Source organism: Ascaphus truei, chromosome 3 (assembly GCF_040206685.1).
Source record: "Ascaphus truei isolate aAscTru1 chromosome 3, aAscTru1.hap1, whole genome shotgun sequence".
NCBI lineage: Eukaryota > Metazoa > Chordata > Amphibia > Anura > Ascaphidae > Ascaphus > Ascaphus truei.
This window is the reverse complement of record NC_134485.1, coordinates 285,902,299-285,917,858: the sequence shown is the minus strand read 5'-3', so window position 1 is coordinate 285,917,858 and position 15,560 is coordinate 285,902,299. Positions and strand designations below refer to the sequence as shown.

General features: G+C 40.2%; 1 protein-coding gene across 1 annotated transcript in view; it reads left to right on the top strand.

Annotated features, from left to right (window-relative positions):
- Positions 1 to 214: 214 nt before the first annotated feature.
- The window catches only part of SLAIN1 (SLAIN motif family member 1), a 76,528-nt gene continuing 61,182 nt past the window's right edge, over positions 215 to 15,560 (top strand). The window contains exons 1-2 of the mRNA XM_075590885.1: positions 215 to 975; positions 7,392 to 7,531. Coding sequence (XP_075447000.1) covers positions 485 to 975; positions 7,392 to 7,531 — 631 coding nt within the window. The 5' untranslated portion in view covers positions 215 to 484. The remainder of the gene's footprint in view (positions 976 to 7,391; positions 7,532 to 15,560) is intronic.

Here is a 15,560-nt window from a genome sequence, read left to right as displayed (position 1 = left end):
CCGTACGGTATTCTTTGTGAAGCGCGTTATAAATAAAAAGACATACACTACTACAATGAATATATGATCCTACACATTGGACACCACTACAGCTTACACAGGGACCTCTACTTATTTTTTAATATGACTTCGACCACTGCCAGTGGAAATGCTGGCGCCCCTCCCAGCTGTGACATGTGACAGATAGGGGTTTTTAGTGGGTAGTTAGGGTGGTATCACTATCAGCATGTGCTGCGGTCCCTAAAGACTGGCTTCCCTTTGTTCCCATTGTGTCCCTTTCCCCCTCTCTTTGCATTTGTGGGAGGGAGTCCGGAGCTCACATCAATATCCCCGCTGCTGACAGGAGGCGCATACAGTCCCAGCTGAGCAGGATGCAGCTTGTGCTCAACCACAGCAGCCATCAGATACCCTGACCGAGCCAAGAGCCCGCGACCACCGAGGGGGCTGGGGGGAGCTAGGAGGGGAGCAAACGGGAGCTGCGGCCATGGCGGAGGTGCGGTGCAGCACAGGCTCTCCCGCGGCTAATCACGGGCTGGTGGTGAATGCAGAGCTGGAGGTGAAGAAGCTGCAGGAGCTGGTGAGGAAGCTGGAGAAGCAAAATGAGCAGCTGAGGAACCGAGCCAGCGCCGTTAGCAACTGCACCAGCACCAGCCCGCACCTGCCACCGCCTGCACTGCATCAGCCAGGAGCATGTCTCCTCTCTGCAGCGGCAGCAGCAGCAGCACTGACACGGCCCGGCGCCCTGTGCTTACCCAGCCCAGTGCCCACCCTGCTGTGCACCTCGGGGGTGGGCGGCAGCCTGTACCCTCCGGAAGCCCTGGGATACTACAGCAGCAGGCAGCAGCAGCCGCCGCCTTGCCGGAGTGCCGCAGAGGGGCCACATGCGGACCATGCAACCCCGGGGGCCACACTGCTGGACGAGGTGGAGATCTTGGATCTGGAGGATGGGTATTGCAGCGGGGACGAGGATACCTGGTAATAATGCATCATATCACCGGGGACAGGAGCTCATGATAATAATGAGCAAAAATATACATTGGCCATAAAGCAAAATGCACACATTATGTTCACATAGAACGGTGTATATATATATGTGTATATATATATATACACACACACACACACACACACCCACCCACACACACACACACACACACACACACACCCCCCCCTCTGCAATTGCCTATAGAAAAACATTGTATATATATGTATATATATATATGTGTATATATATATATATACACATACACACACACACACACACCCACACACACACACACCCCCCCCCTCTGCAATTGCCTATAGAAAAACATTGTATATATATGTATGTATATATATATACACATACACACACACACACACACACACCCCCCACCCCCTCTGCAATTGCCTATAGAAAAACATTGGTAATTAAGTATTGCTAATACAGTATCAACAGTCTCTGTTGTGTACTGATCAGATCCCAGCAGGTTTTGTCTCTAGCAATGCCATGAGTTGCATGCAGATTAGCTCTGTGATTTCTCTCTATGTGGGGGAATGGGGTGATGTTATTTGGTGTGTGATGGTTGAATGGAGGAGAGGGAAAGGAGAGCTTATTCTTTCTGATAGCGAAGACCCTTATAATTAGCCAAAGAGGATTCAGGCTGCCTTTGCTCAGTGATTGGCAGCAGCCATACAATCTCCTCCAGGTAATAGGATTTGCTTTATCTCGGCCTAAATCTTAAACAGCTGCCTCCATGTATTTGCTCACTATCCGCATTAACTCCTCAAGTGCTGGTTGTGTTTTATGTAAAGCTTCGCTGGTTTAATAAAGAGGGGTTAAAGCATTTGGTCCTTGTGTGCTGTTGGACATGTATTTTGACTGGCAAAGCGTCACTTGTTTTTTGTGCCCTGATGCATTCGGTTGGTGAGAAGAGATTGGAGCCTCTTGCATCACACCATCTCCTTATCCTATAGCATGCAACTACAAGTCTGCATTTTATCACTCTGGATGTTGTTCTCCCCGCTTTTTATTGTTTGTAAGGTTTAAAATATTCTTTATCAAAAATCTCTTTCTCCCAACTGTGTGTGTATGTGTGTATATATATATATAGATATATATCTAAATATATATATATATATATATATATATATATATATATATATCCATTTTAAATACTGTCAACATAACACTGCCTTTGTGTTACCCTTTCACTGCCAGTGGGGCCTGCAATCTATAGTAGCCCTTCTAGCAGTGAGATGGTTAAATGTCATGGTGCTGGTTAAAATATTAGGCTTTATTACTATTCATTCTAACAGAATTATGGGTTGGATCCATGTTTACGAAGTGGTTCTATTCCATAAAATGCCGTCCAGACCATTGATTTTTCATGGGCAGTAGACAAGGTGTCTTGCATGGGTCATAGAACCACTCATTAAATATGGCCTTAAATGCCTTATTACCATAATTACCAATTAGCTACCTTCAGTTCAAATCAGTACTGACATTTTGCAACCCTTTAGGGCTGTATGCTACCAGTGTTCCCATGTTATTCTGGATATAATTATCTGCCTACAGTGTTTATCCATTACATAAATGCAATGGGATCATCAGTACAGCTTTGTCATGGCTGATGTAGCATTCCAATGAGCTACTGTAGTAATTTTCTGATACTTTATAACTTCTCAATCAAACCATTTTTGGATTTGATAAAGCCCCCCCCCCCCAACCTTTAACGAATAAACTTTTTGAAATATCTCCTTTTTGTGGTTATCATTAAAAATAGCTAATCACAAAGTTGTATTTGACATTGTGTACTATTTGGCATTTATTCGTGTGGATACTATTCATCAGCTTTTTTACATTTCTTTTTATTGTAATGGGAAACTTAGACAATGACGCATACATTTACAGTAGATAGTGAAAAAGTGAATATAAAGGCGCTAACAACTTAAATGTGAAATTAAAAATAGTGAATGTGTAGAACTGATATAAATTACACAAAATAAAAATAGTGACAATCAAAACATATATATAAGTGTTAATCTAATAACCCAGCTCAAACCCTCTGGTGGGACCTGTTTCACGGGTTCCAAGATGTAAGGTAATTCTCAAACAATCCAGGGGGAGCATGTAGGGAAGAAAAGACAAGAGAACACACAATATAAGTGTAGATGTATGGAAAATTGAGATATGACACGTAGTAATTTCTTGGCTCGTATGTCCAGCCTACTCACAAGATGTAGATGAATAAAAGGCAGTTGCAAGATTGGCTGCTACCCGTATGGAATGAGTGTAGTCAGGATCCCCCCTCAAAGGCTGACTGTGCCTTTGAGTGGGGATCCTGACTGGCTGCTACCCGTATGGAATGAGTGTAGTCAGGATCCCCCCTCAAAGGCACAGTCAGCCTTTGAGGGGGGATCCTGACTACACTCATTCCATACGGGTAGCAGCCAATCTTGCAACTGCCTTTTATTTATCTACATCTTGTGAGTAGGCTGGACATACGAGCCAAGAAATTACTACGTGTCATATCTCAATTTTCCATACATCTACACTTGTGTGTTCTCTTGTCTTTTCTTCCTTACATGCTCCCCCTGGATTGTTTGAGAATTAGCATACTTTTACAGTGCCATTGTTATTTACTTTTTGTGCCAGCGGGAAGAAATGAAGAGCCATTCTACTGTATGTAACTGGGAGGTTTTTATAGAGTAAATTATGCAATAGGTGTCAGTCATTGATACTAGGGCATTACTTAACAGAACAAGAAATGGTTTAATGTATTAGTATTTTTATTTTACAGCAAAACCTATTGTTTTAAAGCAATCTATTCTTGCAAGTTGATCATATTTACATACACACTTGTAGCTGACGACATCCTTCATTAGGCCAAGAACATGGGAATACCACACCAATTCAGTTTTAGGGTGAGGTTTATCATTTAGCCGATATTCTGTAGAGAGGGGCAACTCCTAGCAGGGCCGCAGACAGCTTTTCTTGGGCCAAGGACTAATATTGGCAGCCTTGTGAGACCTTTATGTCTCCCTATTACAATAAACTTTTCTGACAGGTGCTATCTATATGGTAGGGATGGATTGCACCTCAAGGAACAGGGATCTTCTGTGCTGGGGGTAGAATGTTAAAAAGGTTAGAGGAGATTTTAAACTACGAAGGAGAGGGGCGGGACAAGAAACAGATAATGAACTAGACAGAATAGATACAGTAGGAATGGAGAAATAGCAAGGATACAGCCAAACCATTACATTTAATATTCTAGACTCCGTTTCTACAAATTAAGTACTACGAGATTGGAATAAAGCAGACGTGGGGCCTATATTTTAAAAAGAGAGCTAGATAACAACTGGGAAATGACAGACCTGTAAGCCTAACATTAATAGTGGGGAAACCACTTGAAGGTTTAGTATGAGATTATATTCAAGAATACCTAATGGATAACAAAATTGGTAATAGCATGGATTTTTGAAGGATAGGTCATGCCAAACTAACCTTATTAGTTTCTTTGAGGAGGTTAGTAGGCATTTGGACCAGTGTAATGCAGTTGATGTGGTCTACTTGACATTTTGCAAAGGTTTCTGAGATGGTTCCACACACATGGTTAGTGTACAAAATAAAGCAAATTATACTTAGTAAAAAATATTTGTATCTGGATTGAAAACTGGTTGAAGGATAGACAACAGAGAGTTGTAAATGGAACCTTTTACAGGTTGGGCTAAGGTTGTGAGTGGAGTACCCCTGGGATCGGTATTGGGACCACTGCTTTTTAACTTGTTTATTAATGACCTTGAGGTTGGCATATAGGGGAAAGTCTCCATCTTTATTGATTACACTAAATTGTGTAATGTAATAGAATCAGAGCAGGATGTAATTTCCTTCCAGAAGGACTTGGATAGACTAGAAACTTGGGCAGATAAATGGCAGATGAGGTTTAATACAGATACATGTAAGGTTAAGAATTTGGGAAACAAGAATATACAGGCGACCTACAAATTATATGGGAACATTTAGGAGAATCCTTGTTGTAGAAGGATTTAGGAGTGCTTGTAGACAGCAGGCTTTGCAATTATGCCCAATATCATGCAGTAGCTGCAAAAGCAAACACTATCTTATCTTGCATTAAAGTGGGAAGGGATGTTAACATAATTATGCCCCTCTACAGCATTTGAAAGACCACATCCTGAATATGGAGAACAGTTTTGGGCACCAATCCTAAGAAAATACATTATGGAACTAGAAAAAGTGAAGAGAAGAGCCACCACATTAATAAAGGGGATGGATAATTTGATTTCTGAGGAGAGACTAGCTAATTGTAGATTTTTTTTTTTTTACATTAAAAAAAGGTGTCTAAGAGGGGATATGATGACTATATACAAATCTATTTGGGGGACAATACAAGGAGCTTTCAAATTAACTATTCATCCCAAGGGCAGTACAAAGGACTCAGGGCCATTACTTAAGGTTGGAGTCAAGGAGATTTTCACCAGCAGCAAAGGAAAGGGTTCTTTTTCAGTAAGGGCAGTTAAAATGTGGAATTTATCACTCATGGGGACTGTGATGGCAGATATCTTAAAAAAAAAGGCTGGACGTCTTTTTAGAAAGGAATGGTATATAGGGATATACCAAATAAGTAAACATGGGCAGGATGTTGATGCAGGGAGTAATCTGATAAATACAAATGTAGGATAAAATATCTGTCTAAATTTAACATAGGTTGAACTTGATGGACATATGTCCTTTTTTCTTCCTCCTCTACTATGTAACCCCCCCCCCAATCCTAACACAACGATCTCCCCCCCCCCCATATCTCATGCACGTGCACTTACCTTGGGGGGGCGGGGGGGGAGGCCTCTAGTGCCTCGTGGATCCGAAAGCTGGGTCCTGCATCCTGGCGGGCACAACTTCCGGGCTTACACAGGGGGCCGGGCCCAGCAGTAGGGGCGAGAGGCGAACAGCAGGAGGGGTGTTATTTAGACAGCTGCTTCTAAGCAAAAAGTTCTTATTTAATTTTTGAAGTCAATATTTTTCTACTGGATGAAATAGGACTACAAGAAGTCTGTGATTTTAATATCACATATAAACATATTTGGACAAAAAATGGGCTGAATAATTTTGAAATTGCTTTTTTTTTTAAAAACAATAAAACCTACTGTATATGGATTTGAATATCCTCATTGATTTTTGAGCGTCTGTTTACCTTTGGTTTAAATCGGTGAGCCAGTTGTAATTTTTTTATTCCTTCTGTATTCTTGAGCCTTTTGGTCAATTGATGAAATTCCTGCGAAAAGCTTCTTTAAGTGGATCAGGAATTGGGTAACATAACAACATTCTTTAGAAGCAAGGCCTGCAGATTAGCTTCGTTTTTAGGGCATGTGACATTGTTCTTGAGGCGATCAAGGAAGCCGCCTAAAATACAGAAATGTTATCATGATAACCTGTAGCTGTGACAAGGGCCCTCTTGTATAGTGAATAAGAAAATGATTATCAATATTAGTGTTGAATAATAAATGCACATTGAGACTCTCTAATTTCTCAAATTTGGAAAATCGATTCTTTCTTGTTTTATTATTAAATTGCTGGTTATATAACATAAGCCTAACCTTAACTACTCCAATAGAAAGCATGGATATCCTCCTGTCTGACTAATCTGCTAAGACTAACAGGCTGGTTAAATTACCAGTCTTACTACTTACCAGTCTGTCCTAATGCCGCCATGGAAATATGAGAAGCCATAATATGTGACCATGTGATTCTTCCCCCCTTTCTGCTGATCTTAAAATACCATAACGGAGGTATTGATGTTTAAATTAAGAATGTCACCATGTTTCATGTTATATTTTTTGAGGAAAGGCACAGAAAACGAAACCATTAATAGTATATCTATATCATTCTGGTAACCTGTTGGTGTAAAATGTATTGGTTAGCTTTTTTAATTTTTGTTTATACCAAAATTGTAGTGTGCATATAAACCTGGTACAATCATGTTGTTGTTGTTGTTGTTGGAAACAATGGAAGAAAAACTTATTTGAGCAAAAAGCTATGCCTATGTTTAGCAGAGATATTTGCGTTGCGTAACTTTTTTAATTTAAACCAGCTTGTTCTGGGCAGTAAAATATTGCAGATGTGCAAGCAACATCTTTAGATTGTTATTTAAAACGTGTTCTTCATTTCAGCTATAAAGCCTGTTCCACTTGACCAAGATACAGGTGTATGCTGTATGTAACCCCCTTTCCCTATGCCTATTGGAAACAGCGTGCGATTATGCACGCTGCTGTTACCTGTGAGGCTCACAGGAGGCCAAGACATCTTGTTGTCTTGTATTTTTCTGTAATAGTGTGCGTTAGGATACATGCCATGCTGCCTGTGTGGTTTTAATTGTGTATACATTGTTTTTCAGGTTATATGTCTCGCCTACTAAGAAGCAGAGGCTATTTGAGACTGCCGTGAGTCCACTGCGGTGGTGCAGACACATTTTGGATCATCCATCTCCTGAGATAGAGGCTGCTAAACGGTCCCTGTGTTTCAGACTAGAACAAGGTAACTGATTTAGCTGTAACAAAAGATATACCATCGTATTAGAAAATTGTAGACATATTTTCTAAATATGGTAACTTTTTTTTAAATATATATTTAGTTTTTTTTTACAAAAAAAAATACCACGTTTCATAATTTTGCAATGATTTATTTATTTTTTAATTTATTGTTTTCTTTACAAATTTCTGAGAGTCCCTGGTATTAGAACTGTTGAGAAATTACTAATTCAGTTCTATAATGTCAAACATTTTTCAGGGAACGTTCTTGAAACATTTGCCTATTATCCATTGCAGACCTGGTTAATATGAGACAGGACTTCTGTTTTTGAACGCTCTGGATAACATTAAGATATTGGGACGCTTTTTCGAAGTATGCTTGTAACAATAGGATCGTCTTTAATGAGCCTGGGGGCAGTAGAGCAATTTCTTGATGAATAACTTATATTCGAGCTGCTGGGTTGTATTAAAAAGAATAGATTGTTTTGCTGATTTTCTTTTTTTTGAATATTTTGCAAGAAAAATGCACATTCAGTTAGTACCTATCCCAAAGTGGTAAAAGTTGTGAGGAGTATTGTATTATAATACAGAGTATCCAGTTTACTGGAGCAAATCTGAGATGCAAGTCAACAGTTAATGTTTGTCATTAACATTTAATAAACAATGCGTCTTTATTTCAGAATACATTTCCTAGTGTAGCAGATTTTTAGATGCCAAGCCAATGTGGATTGTCAAGTGTGGGTTAAGAATATACGTTTGTATTGTAAGCATGTCACTGATGGTAATTTAGCCTGCATACAGTATATAGCATGGACTTGAATGGCTCTAACATTTTTAAATTTGAGAAACCTGTTGGTGTGCTTTTCTGAGCAATCTAAAAGATCTTTTTTGTTATCTAACTTTTCTTCCTAGAAAGCCACAACTTCAGTATGTTTACGGAAAGCAGAAATGCTGTAGAAATAAAAAATTCTGAATTTAAATCTGTTCCCATTGAACTCTATATGTTGTTATTCTATGATGATTAGAATGACCATTTGAGATTGACACAAACTGGGCATTCCTTGGTAAAATGGTGTATAACTAGAAAAGAGCAGACTTGCTGTTACCACAGTGTATGATAGGACTAAAGTTTTCTCATAAGACCTTACAATCTAGATGGGGGGGGGGGGGAGAGAAAGGGGCAATGTTTAAACAAAAGTGGATGCTTGTTATAGGATGGAGTATTGTCCAGCCACACAGCTGATCCCATTTAGGGTTTGAGGGGGAGAATGTTCGTGGTTGTTGGTGTGGAGTTTGGTCCAGCTGGTCAGGGAGTTTTTAGATGTCTGAATACTGGGGTAGAGTCTGATGGCACTTGGTAGGGAATTCCAGAGTGAGGGGCAGCACGGGAGAAGTCTTGTAGGTGGGAGTAAGAGGAGGTAATAAAGCAGGAGGAAAGGCGGATGTCATGGGCAGAACCTAGGGTGTGGTTAGGAATATATTTGGGGATGAGGACTGAGATGTAAAGGGGGCGGGTGCTGCGTTTTTGAGAATGAAGGGAGAACTAGGGTTTTAAATTTGATTCTAAAAGGTATGGGAAGCCAGTGTAAAGATTTATATAGTAGTTGAGCAGTGAGTGAGGTAAAGGAGTCTGGCAGCAGTGTTTTGGATGGATTGAATTTGGGTCAGGCGGACAAGGGGAGTGCCAACTAGAAAAGGTTGCAGTAGGGGGGGGGGGATAAGAGAAGTGAGTGAATTAGGATTTTTAAATTTGTCATGGGTGAGAAAAAGGTGTATCCTCCAAATATTTCAAAGGTGGAGACGGCAGGACTTAGTGAGGGAGTGGCCTGTCAGGAGTGAAGGACAGGGCGGAGTCACAGATGACCCCAAGGCAGTGGGCTTGGAGTGTTGATGAGATTGTTGTATATCTCATCTTGTTCAATAAGCAAGATGTATATTAGATATCATTTCCTTTTCTGGAAAAGCTTCCCGAGTGCTCTATATAGACTTGACTATTGATTGAAATGTGTGTACTGGAGCATTTGAGGCCCTAGCAGATTTGCACACATTTATTTACAATGGAAGAAGACTCAAACTGCCAGAACTGAGTGGCTAGTGATATATTGAACTTTTCATGAATCTGATGGCCTTTTACAAATGTCAAAGATTTTATTATTGCATATTTATTAGCCCCCCCCCAAATATTAGTTGAATTTTGAAGAAAAAAAAACGTATGAATTGCTAAGCATCAATAGACCATACATTAGATAACATAGTAGGTTATAATTTCTTAAAATTACAAAAAAAGATGGTGTACTTATCCTGACTGCATTCAAATACAATGTTGAGCAAAGGAATCAACACCCACAGAAAAGAAACTGTGTTCCTATTCCAGCTACTGTAGGTGTATCACATGGAGGAATAAACAATGCTAGTGTTTGTGCCATGACTGCTTCTGCCATTCCTACATCACGCAATTCATTATGTAAATGTATTCTGCAATCCAAAGCTTTGCTAGGTCTGAGAGTATTGGTATGTATGTGTAACAGGTTTCCCGCACCCCCTGGGAGATCTCACTATTACACGGTGTGTTGTGCTGATTACCTGCTGGCTCACGGAAGCGCTGAGTTTCCGCTGGTGTTGGTGGGGAAAAACAGGACAGGCTTTTGGGGTGATGGTTGGTTCTTTCTCACTGGTGCGGCGCCTCCATCTCCAGCAGGATCCAGGAGTGCTGGAGACAATCCCTGCAGGAGAACTCTCGTCTAATACCCCCCTGATTAATTGCAGTCTCAGACAGGGTATATAAAATCACTGGAACAGCTTTATACAGCATACAACTGATTCAACTCTATTGCTTCCTCCAGATGGACCCTGGAATCAACCCAGGAGGCTTGAGGCCTCCAGAGTCTATCCTCTGCTCTTCCCTCACCCCCTGGTGGGATGAGGGGTAGCTGTCCCACTCCCCTAATGGAGGGGATGGAATGTAGTCAGAGCCCTGACTCCCCACTCCCAGCAATCACTCTCTCATGGGAGAGAACACCCTACATTTGGCTGTTCAGCCCCTTAAGTATCCAAATAAAAACCTGTCCTGTGCTTCAGCCACACAGCAACTGCACCGAGGGTGTCAATCCGTCATGTTCCTGGGTATAAGGGAGCAAATAAATGACCCTAGAGTGACCGGAGTGTATGGAGAGGTAAATAAAGTTGGAAACTCTTATCTTTATTCTCCACTCCGGTCTGGGTACTTAAGGGGCTGAACAGCCAAATGTATGGTGTTCTCTCCCATGAGAGAGAGTGATTGCTGGGAGTGGGGAGTCAGGGCTCTGACTACATTCCATCCCCTCCATTAGGGGAGTGGGACAGCTACCCCTCATCCCACCAGGGGGTGAGGGAAGAGCAGAGGATAGACTCTGGAGGCTTCAAGCCTCCTGGGTTGATTCCAGGGTCCATCTGGAGGAAGCAATAGAGTTGAATCAGTTGTGTGCTGTATAAAGCTGTTCCAGTGATTTTATATACCCTGTCTGAGACTGCAATTAATCAGGGGGTATTAGACGAGAGTTCTCCTGCAGGGATTGTCCCCAGCACTCCTGGATCTTGCTGGAGATGGAGGCGCCGCACCAGTGAGAAAGAACCAACCATTACCCCAAAAGCCTGTCCTGTTTTTCCCCACCAACACCAGCGGAAACTCAGCGCTTCCGTGAGCCAGCAGGTAATCAGCACAACACACCGTGTAATAGTGAGATCTCCCAGGGGGTGCGGGGAACCTGTTACACATACATACCAATACTCTCCGACCTAGCAAAGCTTTGGATTGCAGAATACATTTACATAATGAATTGCGTGATGTAGGAATGGCAGAAGCAGTCATGGCACAAACACTAGCATTGTTTATTCCTCCATGTGATACACCTACAGTAGCTGGAATAGGAACACAGTTTCTTTTCTGTGGGTGTTGATTCCTTTGCTCAACATTGTATTTGACTGCAGTCAGGATAAGTACACCATCTTTTTTTGTAATTTTAAGAAATTATAACCTACTATGTTATCTAATGTATGGTCTATTGATGCTTAGCAATTCATACGTTTTTTTTCTTCAAAATTCAACTAATATTTGGGGGGGGGGGAGCTAATAAATATGCAATAACAAAATCTTTGACATTTGTAAAAGGCCATCAGATTCATGAAAAGTTCAATATATCACTAGCCACTCAGTTCTGGCACTTTGAGTCTTCTTCCATTGTAAATATATTTGTGCAAATCTGCTAGGGCCTCAAATGCTCCAGTACACACATTTCAATCAATAGTCAAGTCTATATAGAGCACTCGGGAAGCTTTTCCAGAAAGTACTCTGGGGGAGGGTCCAAGGTCCGAGCCCCTGATTGGGCAGTACACAGGCCTTAGCCCGCCCCCCGTCACTCAATGGAGCTGCTTCTTGCAGGGGAAACCCCGGATTAATCCTAACACTGTCTGCGTGGGTACCAAGGCATATGTGTTAGGCAGGGCAGATTAGTAGCCAAAAAGAAAACATGTCTATACAAACACACAGCAACGGGGCACTCACTGATAATCAAAAATAAGTAATAGTGGGTGCGTACCGTCAGAAGGATAAGTATAAAGGCAAAAGAGAGGACAAGCACTACAAAAATGCAAAAAAAATGTTTCGCCTCTCACATGATGAGCCTTTTTTAAGAGCAACTAAACGGTGTAACATCCAAACCATATATAGCCTGCATCTCACCCTGTGATCCAAAATGTATTCTCATATACTTTATTTCTCTGCCTCTGGTTTTTGTCCCCTTCCACTCCCCCCCCTCCCATCCGTTTACTCCACCATCTGCACATATAAGAATGGATTTACTTTAATTGGCTTATTATTGACTTTTTGCAGTTAAGCACACTGCTACTGTATTGATAATTGTTGCGTTCGTGCCTGAATATTGTTACATTTGTGCAGAAACATAATATCCCTGTACGTGAGCGCGGTGCCTGTGGGTCTTTAACGTTTTGTGTCATGTTTAAGAATGCTTGTTTACAATGGGCCCCTGAGGCCCCTCCAACTTTCCACGTCACTCCTATGGCATTACAGGGAGTGCACTAGGATTTGGCACCACTTTTGGATCACAAAGTGAAATGCATGGTATATATGGTTTAGCTGTTACACAGTTTTAGGTGGTCCTTGAAAAAGGCTCCTGTGAGAGCCAAAACGTTGAATATCAAACTTTATGTATGTTCTAGTCTGACAAATGTTGACCTGCAGCCTTCTCTACCACTCACTCGTTCTCACTCGTTCAACATATTTAAGTGTGCATTTTGTTTTTAGCTTTGTGTGTAGCCAATTTGACTTATTTAAATTGATGTTGCTGAATTTGTGTAAATTTCACGCTGTAAAGCTCTACTATGGTAGGACGCTATAAAATATATTTGAAGAAAGCTATGCTTTGCACAGCCGGCTAGCAGAACAAGCTTACATTTATTTTTTTGCCCCATTGTGTACTTCCGGGACCTGTACAGATAAAATAGCAACAGGGAACTTGGGTTTCCTACTGTGTATGCATCACTGTTTAAATAAGTCTGAACAAAATGGGATTGTACCCGAGATCAGTTGTATGTGGATATATGAAACGAAGTGCTGAAATCTGACGTTTGCTTGTTTTTTAATGTATATATTGTGTTTTGAGAAGCAATTGAATGAAGTCTTTGTTAATTGTCACAATGTCTGCAGACAGAAGCTTACTGTTCATATTTTTTAAATCGTGCAAACTTATAAAACCCTTTAAGGGCTCTATTTTCATTCCAGGGTGGAGGAGCTATGTACTGTAAGAGTTACACTTTAACCTTCGTGGTGAGAACACGTAACACAGACTTGCTTCACTGGTTTAAGTGAGAAATTGCTCTTCATGATGTATTTTATCATTCAGGATGTGCTCTAATAGTTCGGTGCTTCCTTAATCACTATAGTCTTGTTTCTATCTCAATTGAAGGCTGTGTAAGGTTTATATTCATTTTCCGGTGTCATGGATGAGTTCCCTGCAGAGTGCATGAGAATCAGTAATAGTCTGGGAGACGCCTAGTGGTTTGTATAATCTTTTATATCTTTTTTTTTTGTTTTGTTTTGTTTTGATCTCTAGCAGCAAACTAACAGTAAACAGAATTCAATTCACACAATACTCATTTCCCTATTACAGGCATACCCCGGTTTAAGGACACTCACTTTAAGTACACTCGCGAGTAAAGCCATATCGCCCAATAGGCAAATGGCAGCTCGTGCATGCGCTTGTCAGCACGTCTTGAACAGCAATACCGGCTCCCTACCTGTACCGAAGCTGTGCGCAAGCGGGGAGACTATAGAAACTGTAAAAAAGGAACAAAAGCGCAAACGCACATAGTGAAGTATGCAAAGTAATATATATATATTGTTTAGGGTAAGATTGCAAAGTAATATATATATATTGTTTAGGGTAAGATTGCAAAGTAATATATATATATTGTTTAGGGTAAGATTGCAAAGTAATATATATATATTGTTTAGGGTAAGATTGCAAAGTGATATAAACTATAGAGCCTGTTACAAATGCGTTATTTACATCAGTTATGCCCATATATGACGATTGCAGTACAGTACATGCATCGATAAGTGGGGAAAAAGGGAGTTCTTCACTTTAAGTATATTTTCGCTTTACATACATGCTCCGGTCTCATTGTGTACATTAATGCGGGGTATGCTTGTAATAATAATTTACTGTGTGTTTATGGAAAGATACTTTTGTTTCTAACTATAATTCTCATATGGCCATTAATTACATGATTATTTTTACATATTTCATGTGTACTGTTTTCCAAATGTTGTTGTTCATTCAGAAATACAGTTCTGATTAAATATTATGGGTCGTACTCTATAACTGCACTAGTGTTGATGTGGTGTTATGGGAGGGAAAGCCCTGTTTAAGTTAATTGGGATTTGAGGATAGAAGCAATCACACTTTTATAAAAGAAGGAAAGATGTCTATTTTTAATGTTTTCAATACCAATGAACAATGGATGTTTGTTTTTTGAATTGTCTTTTTAAAAAAAAAAATTTATTGAGTCCTTTTGTAATGATAAAAATAAAACCTCCCTAGATAACTAGATCTTTAATGACTATTTTAAGAAACTCTGTATATTTTTGCCCAATTACCCTTTCCTTAGACTTGCAGTTAGCACACCAACAGTTTATATTATTTTTTACCGTTCTCTGTGGTAGCTGCTCTCATTATGTTTTCTAATCGTAACTTTTGCTTTTACATCTTGTACAACGTGTTTTTTTAAACATATGCATAGACTGAGTTTTTTTTTATATTGTGCTAGTATAACGAGTTAATTTTAGTAGCTGTTGATATTTGAGATCATTATACCACACATGCATGATCAATGTAAGAAATAAATTGTAAATGTGCCCTCTATTAATTGGATTAAAATCATATCCATCTATACTGGCAGATATTTACATTATTTAAAAAAACATTGATGCAAAGCAATTGAGTTAGAAGGTTGTTGTATCCAGAAAAACACTGATACCCAACACAATTTGTTTCCTGTAGCACATAGCACTTTAAAGGGTGCAAACAGGAATTACTGAAGGTTGGTTTAGTGTCAACCTCCTTTAAGGGGTTGAAAATATAAAAGTAGTTGTGCAGTGTAACTAATAAACATCTCTAGTAGTCAGTGGCCCTTATTCTATAAACACTAGAGGGCTTTACATGCGACACCGGCCCCCAACACCGTCGTATAGCATAAGGGCCAGTGGGTGTGAAATTGTTCTGTGGTTGCTTTCATCTATAGCAGTGGTTCTTAACTTTTTTTGAACCAACGGAACCCTTGATCCTATGTGGTTGCTAATTGTGGTTTGTAGAACTTGAGTATTGTCGCAGATGTGTATTTTTTTTTTTTTTTTTTTTTTCATTTGTACGGTTCTGTTTTAGGCAGTTCTAAAATGTTGTTGTTTATTTTCACAGACCACCTGGACCTGCTCCACGTGTTAAGAACCCCTTATCTGTAGCATGTCTCTGAGCTTTGTTTGC